Source organism: Procambarus clarkii, chromosome 35 (genome assembly GCF_040958095.1).
Source record: "Procambarus clarkii isolate CNS0578487 chromosome 35, FALCON_Pclarkii_2.0, whole genome shotgun sequence".
NCBI classification, from domain to species: domain Eukaryota; kingdom Metazoa; phylum Arthropoda; class Malacostraca; order Decapoda; family Cambaridae; genus Procambarus; species Procambarus clarkii.
In genome coordinates this window covers 11,360,946-11,379,223 of record NC_091184.1, presented here as the reverse complement: position 1 = coordinate 11,379,223, position 18,278 = coordinate 11,360,946, and the positions used below count along the sequence as shown (strand labels likewise).

The 18,278-nt window shown below is 54.2% G+C and overlaps 1 protein-coding gene across 1 annotated transcript; it reads left to right on the top strand.

Annotated features, from left to right (window-relative positions):
• Window positions 1-5,947: 5,947 nt before the first annotated feature.
• On the top strand, window positions 5,948-8,056 carry LOC138371322 (E3 ubiquitin-protein ligase TRIM13-like). The gene is made up of 3 exons (XM_069336109.1): window positions 5,948-5,974; window positions 6,221-6,724; window positions 7,937-8,056. Exons 1-3 carry the CDS (start codon window positions 5,948-5,950, stop codon window positions 8,054-8,056), a joined length of 651 nt encoding a protein of 216 aa, XP_069192210.1.
• The last annotated feature ends 10,222 nt before the right edge of the window (window positions 8,057-18,278 follow it).

Genomic DNA, 18,278 nt, shown 5'->3' with positions numbered 1-18,278 from the left:
GATATGTCTTGAAGAATGTTTCGGTGTAAATGTTTGGAATGGGCGAGTGTGTTGTGGTGGAGGTGCACGTGTTTGGTTGGGCGCCATCTCTTGGACCCCGGCTGGTCTGTGGTTGGTCGACTAGGCGTGTGTACTCACCTAGTTGTACTCGCCTATTTGTGTCTGCAGGATCGAGCATTGACTCTTGGATACCGCCTCTCGAGCATCGGTTGTTTACAGCAATGACTCCTGTCCCATTTCCCTATCATACCTGGTTTTAAAATTATGAATAGTATTTGCTTCCACAACCTGTTCCTGAAGTGCATTCCATTTCCCCACTACTCTCACGCTAAAAGAAAACTTCCTAACATCTCTGTGACTCATCTGAGTTTCAAGCTTCCATCCATGTCCTCTCGTTCTGTTACTATTCCGTGTGTGTGTGTGTGTGTGTGTGTGTGTGTGTGTGTGTGTGTGTGTGTGTGTGTGTGTGTGTGTGTGTGTGTGTGTGTGTGTGTGTGTGTGTTTACCTAATTGTGCGTATGTGTTTGTGCATATATTCGTGTTTGTGAATATTTATTAACTTTTTTGTTCATAATTTCTGCTTAGTTGATCCAGCTTTTAGCTCTTGGGCCCCGCCTTTCAAATGTCGTTCAATGTACAGTATACGCACATGAAGCTCAATGTGTCTGTGTGTATTTTGTCACCAACATGAACAAACTACGCAAAGAAAACCAAACAAAGAATAAAAATCGACGTTTTTGTCGTCTTCCCACACAGACAATGACACAAAACAAGGACAATGACACAAAACAAGGACAATGACACAAAAACAATCCCCAGCCGTGTATGCCACTTTAACAATTCTATACAATTAGTCTTCAGCTTCAAAGCGAAATATTTTAAAATATAATTTTTCATGACCACAAAAATAATATAAAATGGTAAATAATAAAAGAGTGTTTTTAATGGCAGGAATGTCAAGGTTTATGGCCAGATGTTTCTCAGAGGAGAGGAAGGTCATAATGGCAGGAATGTCAAGGTTTATGGCCAGATGTTTCTCAGAGGAGAGGAAGGTCATAATGGCAGGAATGTCAAGGTTTATGGCCAGATGTTTCTCAGAGGAGAGGAAGGTCATAATGGCAGGAATGTCAAGGTTTATGGCCAGATGTTTCTCAGAGGAGAGGAAGGTCATAATGGCAGGAATGTCAAGGTTTATGGCCAGATGGTTCTGAGAGGTGAGGAAGGTCATAATGGCAGGAATGTCAAGGTTTATGGCCAGATGTTTCTCAGAGGTGAGGAAGGTCATAATGGCAGGAATGTCAAGGTTTATGGCCAGATGTTTCTCAGAGGAGAGGAAGGTCATAATGGCAGGAATGTCAAGGTTTATGGCCAGATGTTTCTCAGAGGAGAGGAAGGTCATAATGGCAGGAATGTCAAGGTTTATGGCCAGATGTTTCTCAGAGGTGAGGAAGGTCATAATGGCAGGAATGTCAAGGTTTATGGCCAGATGGTTCTGAGAGGTGAGGAAGGTCATAATGGCAGGAATGTCAAGGTTTATGGCCAGATGGTTCTGAGAGGAGAGGAAGGTCATAATGGCAGGAATGTCAAGGTTTATGGCCAGATGGTTCTGAGAGGTGAGGAAGGTCATAATGGCAGGAATGTCAAGGTTTATGGCCAGATGGTTCTGAGAGGTGAGGAAGGTCATAATGGCAGGAATGTCAAGGTTTATGGCCAGATGCTTCTGAGAGGTGAGGAAGGACATAATTAGGGTAAAGCGACAAGTGTATGTCATTGTAAGTATTTATCCAGCGTGTTGTTGTTGTTGTTCTTGTGTGTGTTTGTGTTTGATGAATGTATTTGTTGAATAGTTTGTATGTCGCGTTTATCATTTGTAACTGTCGCCAGTTGCGGATGGTTGTGTGTGTTTGTGATGCGTGTGTTTGTAGTGTGATTGTTGTTTGTTATTGTGTTATATAGTTGAGCTTTGGCTCTTTGGTCCCGCCTCTTAACTGTCAGTCTAATGGTCTGTAGGTTCATAAACCTATTGGGCTCTATCATATTTATATATGAAACAGTGTATGGAGTCTGCTTCCACCACATCACTGCCTAATGCATTCCATTTACTACAAACTGCCTTGAAAAAGTTATTTCTAATGTCTCCGTGGCTCATTTTGGTCTCAACTTCCATCTTTGTTCCCTTGTGCAAACACCCTCATTTCAATTCAGTTCCCCTGGGAATTATGTATCTGGTGATCATGTCTCCCCAAGTTCTTCTGTCTTCCAGCGACGTGAGCAGCAAATCACGCAGTCTTTCCTGGTAACTTGTGCCTCTTAGTTCTGCGACTAGTCTAATGACATGCCTTTGAATTTTCTCCTGCTTCATATTGTGCTTGCCGTGGTATGGACTCCAGGCAGGAGCTGCATTTTCCAGGATTGGTCTGATATAGGTGGTGTACAAGGTCCTGAACGATACCTTACACAAGTTTTTAAAGACAGTTCTTATGTTGGCCAACCTAGCATATGCCGCTGATGATATTCTTTTGATGTGGGCCTCTGGGGACAGGTTCGGTGTGATATCAACCCCCAGATCTTTCTCTCTATTTGACTCTTGCAGGATTTCATCTCCCGGATGGTACCTTGTGTTCAACCTTCTGCTCCCTTCGCCTAATTTCATTACTTTACACTTTCCTGAGTTGAAGTTTAGCAGCCATTTCCTAGACCATTCCTCCAGTTTGTCCAGGTCGTCCTGTAGGCTCTGTCTATCATCATCTGTCTTGATTCTTCTCATAATTTTTGCATGTGTGTGTGCGCGCGTTTGTGCGTATGTGTGTGTGTGTGTGTGTGTGTGTGTGTGTGTGTGTGTGTGTGTGTGTGTGTGTGTGTGTGTGTGTGTGTGTGCGCGCGCGCTCGCGCGCGTCTGCATATTGTTATCTGTTACTAACGTATATTTATTGCAAATTTATTGTGTATGATTACCGCTTGTATATCGTGTGTGTGTGTGTGTATCTATCAGGTGTGTATGTTGCATATAAATATATGCGTCCTCGCAAACATACCCCACATGCACATATATCCCACATATCCCCCCCCTCACCCTTCCCTCCTCCACGGCATAACTTCTCCTCTCCTCCAGCCCCCCCCCCACAAACCCCCAACCCCCCACCACCACTCTCGCCACATAGCCGAGAGCCGCATTTTAACCTGCCATGTGGTCCAAGGGAATACTTGCTGACCTTATGAGAGAGGGAGGAGGGAAGATGCTTGCATGTGGCAACAACAACAGCAATAACAGCTGCTGCTGCTGTTGTTGTTGTAGTTAATAAAATACAGCAGCAAAAGCATTCACCTAATATAAATTGAAAAAATACTGAAGATACACTCAAAATCACTTGAAAACACTCCAACATACTCTAACATACACTGGAATACATTCGAAAACACTCGAAAAGTATTCAACACACGCAACAGCACTCGAAATACACTCCGATACACTCATAATATATTCAGGTTTTTCCGGGTTTATCTACCAGGATCCTCCGCAGCTCTTCCAGGCTGCTACACCGTGAAGTCTTCCTTGAGCAACTATGGTGCTTCACCATTGGCATCACAGAAGCATGTGAAACTTAATTCCACTAATCATCTTCTCACAGCTTGAGGTCCTGCTCCGCACTGTATGGCTGCTCTCCCACAGAGCTCAGTACCTTCCACTACCTTGAAGTCTCATCAACTACTCCCTCTCTGCTGGCCTCGAAGTTCTCAGCAAGTCCTTCCCCAGACAAACCAGCAACCCATCGACACGTCAATAAAAATGTTTCCCTATAAACACAAACGAAATAAACCACACAATATGTTTACACCTAACATCTCTCTGCTCTCTACATGCTGTGAGTGTGGACTCCCCCGTTTGGGCTAGTCCATCCTCCGCCCGGCCTGGCAGCCCTCAGGCAGATGGCGGCTGGCCCCTCAGTCACCTGCCAGCGCTCGGAGGAGATGGATGTCGCTCCGCCCTCCAGGCTGTTCCTCCATCATTACTCTCTTATTCTAGGCCTTCTGCCTTATCAAAACATGCCTAATGTATCAATAAACATTTGCGATGATCGCTGGGCACATGATCAACTATAGGCAATCACTGTAAACCGGTTAAAATTGTGCTTACCACAAAAAGGTCTCCTGCAGGGCGCTCTCTGACGGACGGTGACACTCAGGGCACCTCAGGCTACCCACAGAACTGTTTTAACTGCCCCCTCAACACTTCTGCAGTTCCGACTTGAGCTGACATGCCTCCTAACCTATTCCTCAGTCGAGACGTCTGTCCACTTCCTTCCTCTTGAAGGTATATCAAACAGGGGTTCCTCTCTAACAGGGGCTCAAACGAATTGAGCCCATTAAGAATTGAGTTCATTAAGAAAAACTATCTGGTCTCTTAATGAACTCAATTCTTTGGTACCTTCAATAAAATTCACTTGTGAGACTGAGGAGAATGGTACTCTTCCGTTTTTGGACATTATGATTCATAGAGTCGCTAGAAAGTTCAAATTTAATGTGTATAGGAAACCTACCAACGTGGGGTCGTATGTTCATTTTTATTCGAATCATCATAGTAAAGTTAAACAGGCAGTATTTTCAGGAATGTTTCTACGAGCTTTGAGGGTTTGCAGCCCTGAGTTTTTTGATGAAGAGATTGCTAAAATATATGAAATTGGGAAGAGTTTACAATATCCTAAGAGGTTTTTGGATTTCTCGTTTGTACAAGCCAAGCGTACGTTTTATAATCACGTCCCTAAGGCGAAACCAAAAATTATTAACTCATTGGTGGTACCTTATGCGAGTGGACTTGAAAAATTGTCTCTGATTTTTAAGAAACTTAATATAAATTTGGTGTTCACTAATAGTACGATCAAATCCAATTTAATAAAAAACTCCCCTGATACAGCAGGTTGTGTGTATTCGATTCCCTGCAATGATTGTGATTCTGTGTACCTTGGACAAACAGGAAAGTCCTTACAATTGCGGTTGTCACAACATGCTTATAGTATTAGAACTGCCCAAACGTCTAATGCATTATATCTACATACGAGTTTATGCGATCACAATATTAACTGGAATGGGGCAAAAAGCATTACCAATTGTGGGGATTTCGTGGAACGGAATTTGATTGAGTCTGCTCTAATCAGTCAGTGTCCAAATCTTCTTAATGTTAGTACTGGAATGTACAAACTTGATCCATTTTTAAGTTATAATATTGCACAACAGTTTAAGAAACAACTCTGATAGAGAGGCTTACAATGTCTCATTATAATTGTATATTCATATATTGTGTGTTCATGAGGCTTTTCTTTAATCTTTCATCCTTATTCTCTGACCATTCTAAGCTAAGCTATACCTGTTTTTGGTTAATTACACCTGACCAACCCTTGGGATGGGGTGGTCAGGTGTCGGCCTATATATCTTCCCCCCTTCTCCCTTCTCCTTAGTCAGTTGGTGTTGACAAAGGCTTTAACAAAGCCGAAACGTTCACCTCATTTCATATTTCTCTGTGGATTTTCCGCATAAAATGATCAGTGTTTTGTGATCGTCAATTGCATATATATATATATATATATATATATATATATATATATATATATATATATATATACTGTACTTACGTTATAAATCAAATAGATAAGATTTGGTGGTCTTATCACCACCAAATCAACTAAGCCCAGATTTGTGTGAGACCAATAGTCAATTTATCCATCATTGTTATGTTTGGGGAAGAGTATCACTCAATCTCAACAATCCTGTAATGTAATTGTGTGTTCCCATAGTAAGTGTAAAATAATCCAGAGTTGTTCAATAAAACCCATGTGTTAAGATGTAACCCACAGTGTATTTATTGTCCAACTTAGACTAAGAATACTTGATCCTTCCCCCATTATCACATACGATACATACATTTTCTTCCATTATTCATAATAAAGTAAGGATGGGTTTTGTTAGTCTGCACTCTCAGGTATGGCTTACAAACAGCCCTGCTGCTGCAATATGTTACCTAAATATATTATCCCATACTCCGAGATATGTTTATAAAAAATATTGGCCTTGCTGTGAATGTGTTAATCTGTCAGTAATATTAACCCTGCTTTGAAATAGCAAAGAATGTATAAAAATATTATGTAATTTGTATTAATAAATAAAGTACTGTAATATTAGTTTTAAATGTAAATACATCTAGCAAACTAAATATTCTTTTCCACAGGATAACAAGCCAGAGGAATGTTCAGTGTGTTTTAACGATTATGATGACAATCAGCTACGACCTCGCACACTGCCATGTGGCCACACATTCTGCTCCCAGTGTATTGACAATGCTATTAAGAATGGTCAGCTGACCTGCCCCAGCTGCCGTGACGAGCACGCTGCCACAGCCTCTACTCAGTTCCCAATTAGCTATGCTGTGGAGGCTTTTGTTAGGAAACTCAAAAATATTCAGCTAACAATTGAGGAAGTAGTGCCAGCAAAACCTTATGAAGGTCCCGCCAGAGGCATCAGTAAGACATTATGTTCCCTGGTGCAGGAGCAGAAGAGCATCATCAGCAGCCTCATTACTAGCTGTGAAGAGGTACTGTCCCAGCTGGGGGAGTACCGGGGAGAGCTGGGGGACTGGAAGACTCAGCACCTCCAGCTCCAGGACAGACTCTATGCTCTGGCAGAGCAGAACAAATCAGCAATGAAGCTCTTGGAACTGGAGGATACCAGTGTGGTAGATATGACAACACAAGGAGAGGAAGGGAAGACTCAGCTGCAGGCCATGTTGGGGAGCCTCGACACAGTCAACACCCCACAGGAGGTTGGCACAACCATAGACACAGCTGATGGGTGCAAGATGAAGGTAGAAGATTGGCTCCGGAAGTGCCAGGAACTCTTCCCAGATGTCAACACTGTCCACACCTCAGTGAAGGTACACTACCAAAGGTCACATTGTTCTCACCCAACTGAGTGTAGTATGGCCTCTATATAAACACTTCTGACATGGAGACACATCAAGATGAGAGTTGACTTTATAGATAGGAAACTTTTTGCTCTAACACCTGAAACATTTTTATTAATAAAGTCAACTGTCATCTTGGTGTTTCTCTACACTGTGGTCAGTGTAGAGAAACACCATTACTTATATTGTGAAATTATTTTACTGAGAGCCTGATGCTTCATTATAGTCCAGTTACTTTACTCAGAGCCTGATGCTTCATTATAGTCCAGTTACTTTACTAAGAGCCTGATGCTTCATTATAGTCCAGTTACTTTACTCAGAGCCTGATGCATCATTATAGTCCAGTTACTTTACTCAGAGCCTGATGCTTCTTTATAGTCCAGTTACTTTACTCAGTGCCTGATGCTTCATTATAGTCCAGGTTCCACCATTAATGTTTGTGTTGGTAATGACAGGTGCAGGAGACCATCAGGGAGGCCCTGGAGATGACGACCACAGAGACAGGTGCCACAGCTGACCCCGTACACCTGGGAGACTCGGCCTCCACCATTAATGTTTGTGTTGGTAATGACAGGTGCAGGAGACCATCAGGGAGGTTCTGGAGATTATGACCACAGAGACAGGTGCCACAGCTGACCCCGTACACCTGGGAGACTCAGCCTCCACCATTAATGTTTGTGTTGGTAATGACAGGTGCAGGAGACCATCAGGGAGGCCCTGGAGATGATGACCACAGAGACAGGTGCCACAACTGACCCCGTACACCTGGGAGACTCAGCCTCCACCATTAATGTTTATGTTGGTAATGACAGGTGCAGGAGACCATCAGGGAGGCCCTGGAGATAACGACCACAGAGACAGGTGCCACAGCTGACCCCGTACACCTGGGAGACTCAGCCTCCAGCATCATGGATAAAGTTCAGGAAATCACTTTAGAGATCCCCCAGAAGCAATTAACAGTAAGTTTTTTATTTTCTCTCATAGGTCATACCACAAGATAAAGAGTTGAGTTTTGAGGAGAGGAAGCCTGTTGTTAGGTTTATCGGGGTTCCCCAAGGTCAACTACTGACTTTCCTTAACATACAATCCACAATAGTTGCCTAACTCCTGGATAAATATTTACTGGTTGGTGAACAGAGGCAACAGGTGAAAGGCAACAGGAAACATGTTAACCATTTCTGGCCTGCATGGTGATTGAACCTGTGATCCTCTATTGAACCCGGGATCCTGGCCCCCCTCACAGAGGCGCAGAGAGCGGGAGACACTCCACCAACCTTTCCAAAAAAGTATACCTGGTTGATACCTGGTTGATGGGGTTCTGGGAGTTGTTCTACTCCCCAAGCCCGGCCTGAAGCCAGGCTTAACTTGAGAGAGTTTGGTCCACTAGGCTGTTGCTTGGAGCGGCCCGCAGGCCCACATATCCACCACAGCCCGGTTGATCTAGCACTCCTTAGGAGAAACAATCTAGTTTCCACTTGAAGATGTGTACGGTTGTTCCGGCAATATTTCTTGTGCTCGCTGGGAGGACGTTGAATCCAGTAAGAGAGCGAACCAAATCAGACCACTGCTGGGTACGAAGAAACTGAAGCCTTAAAATTGCCAACGAACTCCACAACAATGCCAGCACCAACCCCATGCCAGTAGAGGGATGGGGGGGGGGGCAGGAGCTACAGGTCCAGCACCAACCCCCTGCCAGTAGAGGGGGGGGGGCTGGAGCTACAGGTCCAGCACCAACCCCCTGCCAGTAGAGGGGGGCTGGAGCAACAGGTACAACACCAAACCCCTGCCAGTAGAAGGAGGGCTGGAGCTACAGGTCCAGCACCAATCCCCTGCCAGTAGAAGGAGGGCTGGAGCTACAGGTCCAGCACCAATCCCCTGCCAGTAGAGGGGGGCTGGAGCAACAGGTACAACACCAACCCCCTGCCAGTAGAAGGGGGGATGAAACTACTGGTCCAGCACCAACTCCCACTGCCAGTAGAGAGGGGCTGGAGCTAAAGGTCCATCACCCACCCCCCTGCCAGTAGAAGGGGGCTGGAGCTACAGGTCCAGCACGAACACCCTGCCAGTAGAGGGGGGGGGCAGGAGCTATAGGTAAAGCACCAACCCCTGCCAGTAGAGGGGCCTGGAGCTACAGGTCCAGCACCAACCCCCTGCCAGTAGAGGGGGGGGGGGGCTGGAGCTACAGGTCCAGCACCAACCCACTGCCAGTAAAGGGGGGCTGGAGCTACAGGTCCAGCACCAACCCACTGCCAGGAAAGGGTGGCTGGACCTACAGGTCCAGCACCAACCCCCTGCCAGTAGAGGGGGGCTGGAGCTACACATCCAGCACCAACCTCCTGCCAGTAGAGGGGGGCTGGAGCTACAGGTCCAGCACCAACCCACTGCCAGTAAAGGGGGGCTGGAGCTACAGGTCCAGCACCAACCCACTGCCAGTAAAGGGGGGCTGGAGCTACAGGTCCAGCACCAACCCCCTGCCAGTAGAGGGGGGGGGCTGGAGCTACAGGTACAACTCCAACCCCCTGCCAGTAGAGGGGAGCTGGAGCTACTGGTCCAGCACCAACTCCCCCTGCCAGTAGAGGGGGGCTGGAGCTACAGGTCCAGCACCAACTCCCCCTGCCAGTAGAGGGGAGCTGGAGCTACAGGTCCAGCACCAACTCCCCCTGTCAGTAGAGTTGGGCTGGAGCAACAGGTCCAGCACCAACCCCCGGCCAGTAGAGGGGGACTGCAGCTACAGGTGCAGCACCAACCCCCTGCCAGTAGAGAGGGGGCTGGAACTACAGGTCCAGCACCCACCCCTTGCCAGTAGTGTGGGGCTGGAGCTACAGGTCCAGCACCAACCCCCTGCCAATAGAGCAGGGCTGGAGCTACAAGTCCAACACCAACCCCCTGCCAGTAGAGGGGGCTAGAGCTACAGGTCCAGCACCAACCCCCTGCCAGTAGACGGGGCTGGAGCTACAGATCCTGCACCAACCCCCTGCCAGTAGAGGGGGCTAGAGCTACAGGTCCAGCACCAACCCCCTGCCAGTAGAGGGGGCTGGAGCTACAGATCCAGCACCAACCCCCAGCCAGTAGAGGGGGGGGGCTGGAGCTACAGGTCCAGCACCAACCCCCTGCCAGTAGAGGGGGGCTGGAGCTACACGTCAAGCACCAACCCCCTCCCAGTAGAGGGAGGGGGGCTGGAGATACAGGTGCAGCACCTACCCCCTGCCAGTAAAGGGGGGCTGGAGCTACAGGTCCAGCACCTACCCCCTGCCAGTAGAGGGGGGCTGGAGCTACAGGTCCAGCACCAACCCCCTGCCAGTAGAGGGGGGGCTGGAGCTACAGGTCCAGCACCAACCCCCTGCCAGTAGAGGGGGGCTGGAGCTACAGGTGCAGCACCTACCCCCTGCCAGTAGAGGGGGGGCTGGAGCTACAGGTCCAGCACCAACCCCCAGCCAGTAGAGGGGGCTGGAGCTACAGGTCCAGCACCAACCCCCTGCCAGTAGAGGGGGGCTGGAGCTACTGGTCCAGCACCAACCCCCTGCCAGTAGAGGGGGGGCTGGAGCTACTGGTCCAGCACCAACCCCCTGCCAGTAGAGGGGGGGGGGCTGGAGCTTCAGGTCCAGCACCAACGCCCTGCCAGTAGAGGTGGGGTAGAGCTACATGTCAAGCACCAACCCCCTGCCAGTAGAGGGGGGGGGGGCTGGAGCTACTGGTCCAGCACAAACCCCCTGCCAGTAGAGGGGGGGGGCTGGAGCTACTGGTCCAGCACCAACCCCCTGCCAGTAGAGGGAGGCTGAAGCTACAGGTCCAGCACGAACCCCCTGCCAGTAGAGGGGGGCTGGAGCTACTGGTCCAGTACTAACCCCCTGCCAGTAGAGGGGGGCTGGAGCTACAGGTCCAGCACCTACCCTCTTCCAGTAGAGGGGGGCTGGAGCTACAGGTCCAGCACATACCCCATGCCAGTAGAGAGGGGTTGGAACTACTAGTCCTGCACCAACCCCTGCCAGTAGAGGAGGGCTGGAGCTACAGGTCCAGCACCAACCGTCTGCCAGTAGAGAGGGGCTGGAGCTACAGGTCCAGCACCAAACCCCTGCCAGTAGAGGAGGGCTGGAGCTTCAGGTCCAGCTCCAACCCGCTGCCAGTAGAGGGGGGCTGGAGCTACAGGTCCAGCACCAAACCCCTGCCAGTAGAGGGAGCTGGAGCTACAGGTCCAGCACCAACCTCCTGGCAGTAGAGGGGGCTGGAGCTACAGGTCCAGCACCAACCCCCTGCCAGTAGAGGAGGGCTGGAGCTACAGGTCCAGCGCCAACCCCAAGCCAGTAGAGGGGGGCTTGAGCTACAGGTCCAGCACCACCCCTCTGCCAGTAGAGGGGGCTGGAGCTACAGGTCCAGCACCAACCCCCTGCCAGTAGAGGGAAGGCTGGAGCTACAGGTCCAGGGCCAACCCTCTGCCAGTAAAGGGGGCTGGAGTTACAGGTCCAGAACCAACCCCCTGCCAGTTGAGGAGGGCTGGAGCTACAGGTCCAGCGCCAACCCCCTGCCAGTAGAGGTGGGCAGGAGCTACAGGTCCAGCACCAACCCCCAGACAGTAGAGGGGGGCTGGAGCTACAGGTCCAGCACCAACCCCCTGCCAGTAGAGGGGGGGCTGGAGCTACACGTCAAGCACCAACCCCCTCCCAGTAGAGGGGGGAGGGGGCTGGAGATACCGGTCCAACACCTACCCCCTGCCAGTAGAGGGGGGCTGGAGCTACAGGTCCAGCACCTACCCCCTGCCAGTAAAGGGGGGCTGGAGCTACAGGTCCAGCACCAACCCACTGCCAGTAAAGGGGGGCTGGAGCTACAGGTCCAGCACCAACCCCCTGCCAGTAGAGGGGGAGGGCTGGAGCTACAGGTACAACTCCAACCCCCTGCCAGTAGAGGGGGGCTGGAGCTACAGGTCCAGCACCTAACCCCTGCCAGTAAAGGGGGGCTGGAGCTACAGGTACAACTCCAACCCCCTGCCAGTAGAGGAGGGGCTGGAGCTACAGGTCCAGCACCAACCCCCTGCCAGTAGGGGGGGGGCTGGAGCTACAAGTCCAGAACTAACGCCCTGCCAGTAGAGGGGGACATGGAGATACAGGTCCAGTACCAACCCCCTGCCAGAGGAGGGTCCTGGAGCTACAGGTCTAGCACCAACCCCCTGCCAGTAGGGGGGGGCTGGAGCTACAAGTCCAGTACTAACGCCCTGCCAGTAGAGTGGAACATGGAGCTACAGGTCCAGCACCAACCCCCTGCCAGTAGAGGGGGGGGGGGCTGGAGCTACAGGTCCAGCACCAACCCCCTGTCAGTAGAGTGGGGCTGGAGCTACAGGTCCAGCAACAATTCCCTGCCAGTAGAGGGAGGGCTGGAGCTACAGATCCAGCACCAACCCCCTGCCAGTAGAGGGGAGCTGGAGCTACTGGTCCAGCACCAACTCCCCCTGCCAGTAGAGGGGGGCTGGAGCTACAGGTCCAGCACCAACTCCCCCTGCGAGTAGAGGGGAGCTGGAGCTACAGGTCCAGCACCAACTCCCCCTGTCAGTAGAGTTGGGCTGGAGCAACAGGTCCAGCACCAACCCCCGGCCAGTAGAGGGGGACTGCAGCTACAGGTGCACCACCAACCCCCTGCCAGTAGAGAGGGGGGGCTGGAACTACAGGTCCAGCACCCACCCCTTGCCAGTAGTGTGGGGCTGGAGCTACAGGTCCAGCACCAACCCCCTGCCAATAGAGCAGGGCTGGAGCTACAAGTCCAACACCAACCCCCTGCCAGTAGAGGGGGCTAGAGCTACAGGTCCAGCACCAACCCCCTGCCAGTAGACGGGGCTGGAGCTACAGATCCTGCACCAACCCCCTGCCAGTAGAGGGGGCTAGAGCTACAGGTCCAGCACCAACCCCCTGCCAGTAGAGGGGGCTGGAGCTACAGATCCAGCACCAACCCCCAGCCAGTAGAGGGGGGGGGGGCTGGAGCTACAGGTCCAGCACCAACCCCCTGCCAGTAGAGGGGGGCTGGAGCTACACGTCAAGCACCAACCCCCTCCCAGTAGAGGGGGGGGGGCTGGAGATACAGGTGCAGCACCTACCCCCTGCCAGTAAAGGGGGGCTGGAGCTACAGGTCCAGCACCTACCCCCTGCCAGTAGAGGGGGGCTGGAGCTACAGGTCCAGCACCAACCCCCTGCCAGTAGAGGGGGGGCTGGAGCTACAGGTCCAGCACCAACCCCCTGCCAGTAGAGGGGGGCTGGAGCTACAGGTGCAGCACCTACCCCCTGCCAGTAGAGGGGGGGCTGGAGCTACAGGTCCAGCACCAACCCCCAGCCAGTAGAGGGGGCTGGAGCTACAGGTCCAGCACCAACCCCCTGCCAGTAGAGGGGGGGCTGGAGCTACTGGTCCAGCACCAACCCCCTGCCAGTAGAGTGGGGGGCTGGAGCTATTGGTCCAGCACCAACCCCCTGCCAGTAGAGGGGGGGGGCTGGAGCTTCAGGTCCAGCACCAAACCCCTGCCAGTAGAGGTGGGGTAGAGCTACATGTCAAGCACCAACCCCCTGCCAGTAGAGGGGGGGGGGCTGGAGCTACTGGTCCAGCACAAACCCCCTGCCAGTAGAGGGGGGGGGGCTGGAGCTACTGGTCCAGCACCAACCCCCTGCCAGTAGAGGGAGGCTGAAGCTACAGGTCCAGCACGAACCCCCTGCCAGTAGAGGGGGGCTGGAGCTACTGGTCCAGTACTAACCCCCTGCCAGTAGAGGGGGGCTGGAGCTACAGGTCCAGCACCAACCCTCTTCCAGTAGAGGGGGGCTGGAGCTACAGGTCCAGCACATACCCCATGCCAGTAGAGAGGGGTTGGAACTACTAGTCCTGCACCAACCCCTGCCAGTAGAGGAGGGCTGGAGCTACAGGTCCAGCACCAACCGTCTGCCAGTAGAGAGGGGCTGGAGCTACAGGTCCAGCACCAAACCCCTGCCAGTAGAGGAGGGCTGGAGCTTCAGGTCCAGCTCCAACCTGCTGCCAGTAGAGGGGGGCTGGAGCTACAGGTCCAGCACCAAACCCTTGCCAGTAGAGGGAGCTGGAGCTACAGGTCCAGCACCAACCTCCTGGCAGTAGAGGGGGCTGGAGCTACAGGTCCAGCACCAACCCCCTGCCAGTAGAGGAGGGCTGGAGCTACAGGTCCAGCGCCAACCCCAAGCCAGTAGAGGGGGGCTTGAGCTACAGGTCCAGCACCACCCCTCTGCCAGTAGAGGGGGCTGGAGCTACAGGTCCAGCACCAACCCCCTGCCAGTAGAGGGAAGGCTGGAGCTACAGGTCCAGAGCCAACCCTCTGCCAGTAAAATGGGCTGGAGTTACAGGTCCAGAACCAACCCCCTGCCAGTTGAGGAGGGCTGGAGCTACAGGTCCAGCGCCAACCCCTTGCCAGTAGAGGTGGGCAGGAGCTACAGGTCCAGCACCAACCCCCAGCCAGTAGAGGGGGGCTGGAGCTACAGGTCCAGCACCAACCCCCTGCCAGTAGAGGGGGGGCTGGAGCTACACGTCAAGCATCAACCCCCTCCCAGTAGAGGGGGGAGGGGGCTGGAGATACCGGTCCAACACCTACCCCCTGCCAGTAGAGGGGGGCTGGAGCTACAGGTCCAGCACCTACCCCCTGCCAGTAAAGGGGGGCTGGAGCTACAGGTCCAGCACCAACCCACTGCCAGTAAAGGGGGGGCTGGAGCTACAGGTCCAGCACCAACCCCCTGCCAGTAGAGGGGGAGGGCTGGAGCTACAGGTACAACTCCAACCCCCTGCCAGTAGAGGGGGGCTGGAGCTACAGGTCCAGCACCTACCCCCTGCCAGTAAAGGGGGGCTGGAGCTACAGGTACAACTCCAACCCCCTGCCAGTAGAGGAGGGGCTGGAGCTACAGGTCCAGCACCAACCCCCTGCCAGTAGGGGGGGCTGGAGCTACAAGTCCAGAACTAACGCCCTGCCAGTAGAGGGGGACATGGAGATACAGGTCCAGTACCAACCCCCTGCCAGAGGAGGGTCCTGGAGCTACAGGTCTAGCACCAACCCCCTGCCAGTAGAGGGGGGGGGGGCTGGAGCTACAGGTCCAGCACCATCCCCCTGTCAGTAGAGTGGGGCTGGAGCTACAGGTCCAGCACCAATTCCCTGCCAGTAGAGGGGGGGCTGGAGCTACAGATCCAGCACCAACCCCCTGCCAGTAGAGGGGGGGGGGAGCTGGAGCTACTGGTCCTGCACCGACCCCCTGCTAGTAAAGGGGGGGCTGGAGCTACAGTTGCAGCACCAACCCCCTGCCAGTAGAGGGGGGCTGGAGCTACAGGTCCAGCACCAACTCCCCCTGCCAGTAGAGGGGGGCTGGAGCTACTGGTCCAGCACCAACCCACTGCCAGTAGAGGGGGGGGGGCTGGAGCTACAGTTGCAGCACCAACCCCCTGCCAGTAGAGGGGGGGCTGGAGCTACAGGTCCAGCACCAACCCCCGGCCAGTAGAGGGGGACTGGAGCTACAGGTGCAGCACCAACCCCCTGCCAGTAGAGAGGGGGCTGGAACTACAGGTCCAGCATCCACCCCTTGCCAGTAGTGTGGGGCTGGAGCTACAGGTCCAGCACCAACCCCCTGCCAATAGAGCAGGGCTGGAGCTACAAGTCCATCACCAACCCCCTGCCAGTAGAGGGGGCTAGAGCTACAGGTCCAGCACCAACTCCCTGCCAGTAGAGGGGGCTGGAGCTACAGATCCTGTACCAACCCCCTGCCAGTAGAGGGGGCTGGAGCTACAGATCCAGCACCAACCCCCAGCCAGTAGAGGGGGGGCTGGAGCTACAGGTCCAGCACCAACCCCCTGCCAGTAGAGGGGGGCTGGAGCTACAGGTCCAGCACCAACCCCCTGCCAGTAGAGGGGGGGGGGTGCAGGAGATACAGGTGCAGCACCTACCCCCTGCCAGTAAAGGGGGGCTGGAGCTACAGGTCCAGCACCTACTCCCTGCCAGTAGAGGGGGGGCTGGAGCTATAGGTCCAGCACCATCCCTCTTCCAGTAGAGGTGGGCTGGAGCTACAGGTCCAGCACCAACCCCCAGCCAGTAGAGGGGGGCTGGAGCTACACGTCAAGCACCAACCCCCTGCCAGTAGAGGGGGGGCTGGAGCTACAGGTCCAGCACCAACCCTCTTCCAGTAGAGGGAGGCTGGAGCTACAGGTCCAGCACGAACCCCCTGCCAGTAGAGGGGGGCTGGAGCTACTGGTCCAGTACCAACCCCCTGCCAGTAGAGGGGGGGGGGGGCTGGAGCTACTGGTCCAGCACCAACCCCCTGCCAGTTGAGGGAGGCTGGAGCTACAGGTCCAGCACGAACCCCCTGCCAGTAGAGGGGGGCTGGAGCTACTGGTCCAGTACTAACCCCCTGCCAGTAGAGGGGGGCTGGAGCTATAGGTCCAGCACCAACCCTCTTCCAGTAGAGGGGGGCTGGAGCTACAGGTCCAGCACATACCCCATGCCAGTAGAGAGGGGTTGGAACTACTAGTCCTGCAGCAACCCCTGCCAGTAGAGGAGGGATGGAGCTACAGGTCCAGCACTAACCGTCTGCCAGTAGAGGGGGGCTGGAGCTACAGGTCCAGCACCAAGCCCCTGCCAGTAGAGGAGGGCTGGAGCTTCAGGTCCAGCACCAACCCGCTGCCAGTAGAGGGGGCTGGAGCTACAGATCCTGCACCAACCCCCTGCCAGTAGAGGGGGCTAGAGCTACAGGTCCAGCACCAACCCCCTGCCAGTAGAGGGGGCTGGAGCTACAGATCCAGCACCAACCCCCAGCTAGTAGAGGGGGGGGGCTGGAGCTACAGGTCCAGCACCAACCCCCTGCCAGTAGAGGGTGGGGGGCTGGAGCTTCAGGTCCAGCACCAACCCCCAGCCAGTAGAGGAGGGGGGGGGGCTGGAGCTACTGGTCCAGCACCAACCCCCAGCCAGTAGAGGGGGGGGCTGAAGCAACACGTCAAGCATCAACCCCCTGCCAGTAGAGGGGGGAGGCTGGAGCTACTGGTACAGCACCAACCCCCTGCCAGTAGAGGGGTGCTGAAGCTACAAGTCCAGCACCAACCCTCTTCCAGTAGAGGGGGGCTGGAGCTACAGGTCCAGCACCAACCATCTGCCAGTTTAAGGGGTCCTGGAGCTTCAGGTCCAGCACCAATCCCCTGCCAGTAAAGGGGGGGGGGCTGGAGCTACAGGTCCAGCACCAACCCCCTGCCAGTAGAGGAGGGTTGGAGCTACAGGTCCAGCACCAACCATCTGCCAGTAGAAGGGGTCCTGGAGCTTCAGGTCCAGCACCAATCCCCTGCCAGTAGAGGGGGGGCTGGAGCTACAGGTCCAGCACCAACCCCCTGCCAGTAGAGGGGGGGGGGGGCTGGAGCTACAGGTCCAGCACCACCCCTCTACCAGTAGAGGGTGGCTGGAGCTACAGGTTCAGCACCAACCCGCTGCCAGTAGAGGGGGGCTGGAGCTACAGGTCCAGCACCAAACCCCTGCCAGTAGAAGGGGGCTGGAGCTACAGGTCCAGCACCAACCCCCTGCCAGTAGAGGAGGGCTGAAGCTACAGGTCCAGCGCCAACCCCAAGCCAGTAGAGGGGGGCTTGAGCTACAGGTCCAGCACCACCCCTCTGCCAGTAGAGGGGGGGCTGGAGCTACAGGTCCAGGGCCAACCCCCTGCCAGTAGAGGGGGCTGGAGCTACAGGTCCAGCACCAACCCCCTGCCAGTAGAGGGAAGGCTGGAGCTACAGGTCCAGGGCCAACCCCCTGCCAGTAAAGGGGGCTGGAGTTACAGGTCCAGAACCAACCCCCTGCCAGTTGATGAGGGCTGGAGCTACAGGTCCAGGGCCAACCCCCTGCCAGTAAAGGGGGCTGGAGTTACAGGTCCAAAACCAACCCCCTGCCAGTTGATGAGGGCTGGAGCTACAGGTCCAGCGCCAACCCCCTGCCAGTAGAGGAGGGCTGGAGCTACAGGTCCAGCGCCAACCCCAAGCCAGTAGAGGGGGGCTTGAGCTACAGGTCCAGCACCACCCCTCTGCCAGTAGAGGGGGGGCTGGAGCTACAGGTCCAGCACCAACCACCTGCCAATAGAGGGAAGGCTGGAGCTACAGGTCCAGGGCCAACCCTCTGCCAGTAGAGGGGGCTGGAGCTACAGGTCCAGCACCAACCCCCTGCCAGTAGAGGGAAGGCTGGAGCTACAGGTCCAGGGCCAACCCCCTGCCAGTAAAGGGGGCTGGAGTTACAGGTCCAGAACCAACCCCCTGCCAGTTGATGAGGGCTGGAGCTACAGGTTCAGCGCCAACCCCCTGCCAGTAGAGGTGGGCAGGAGCTACAGGT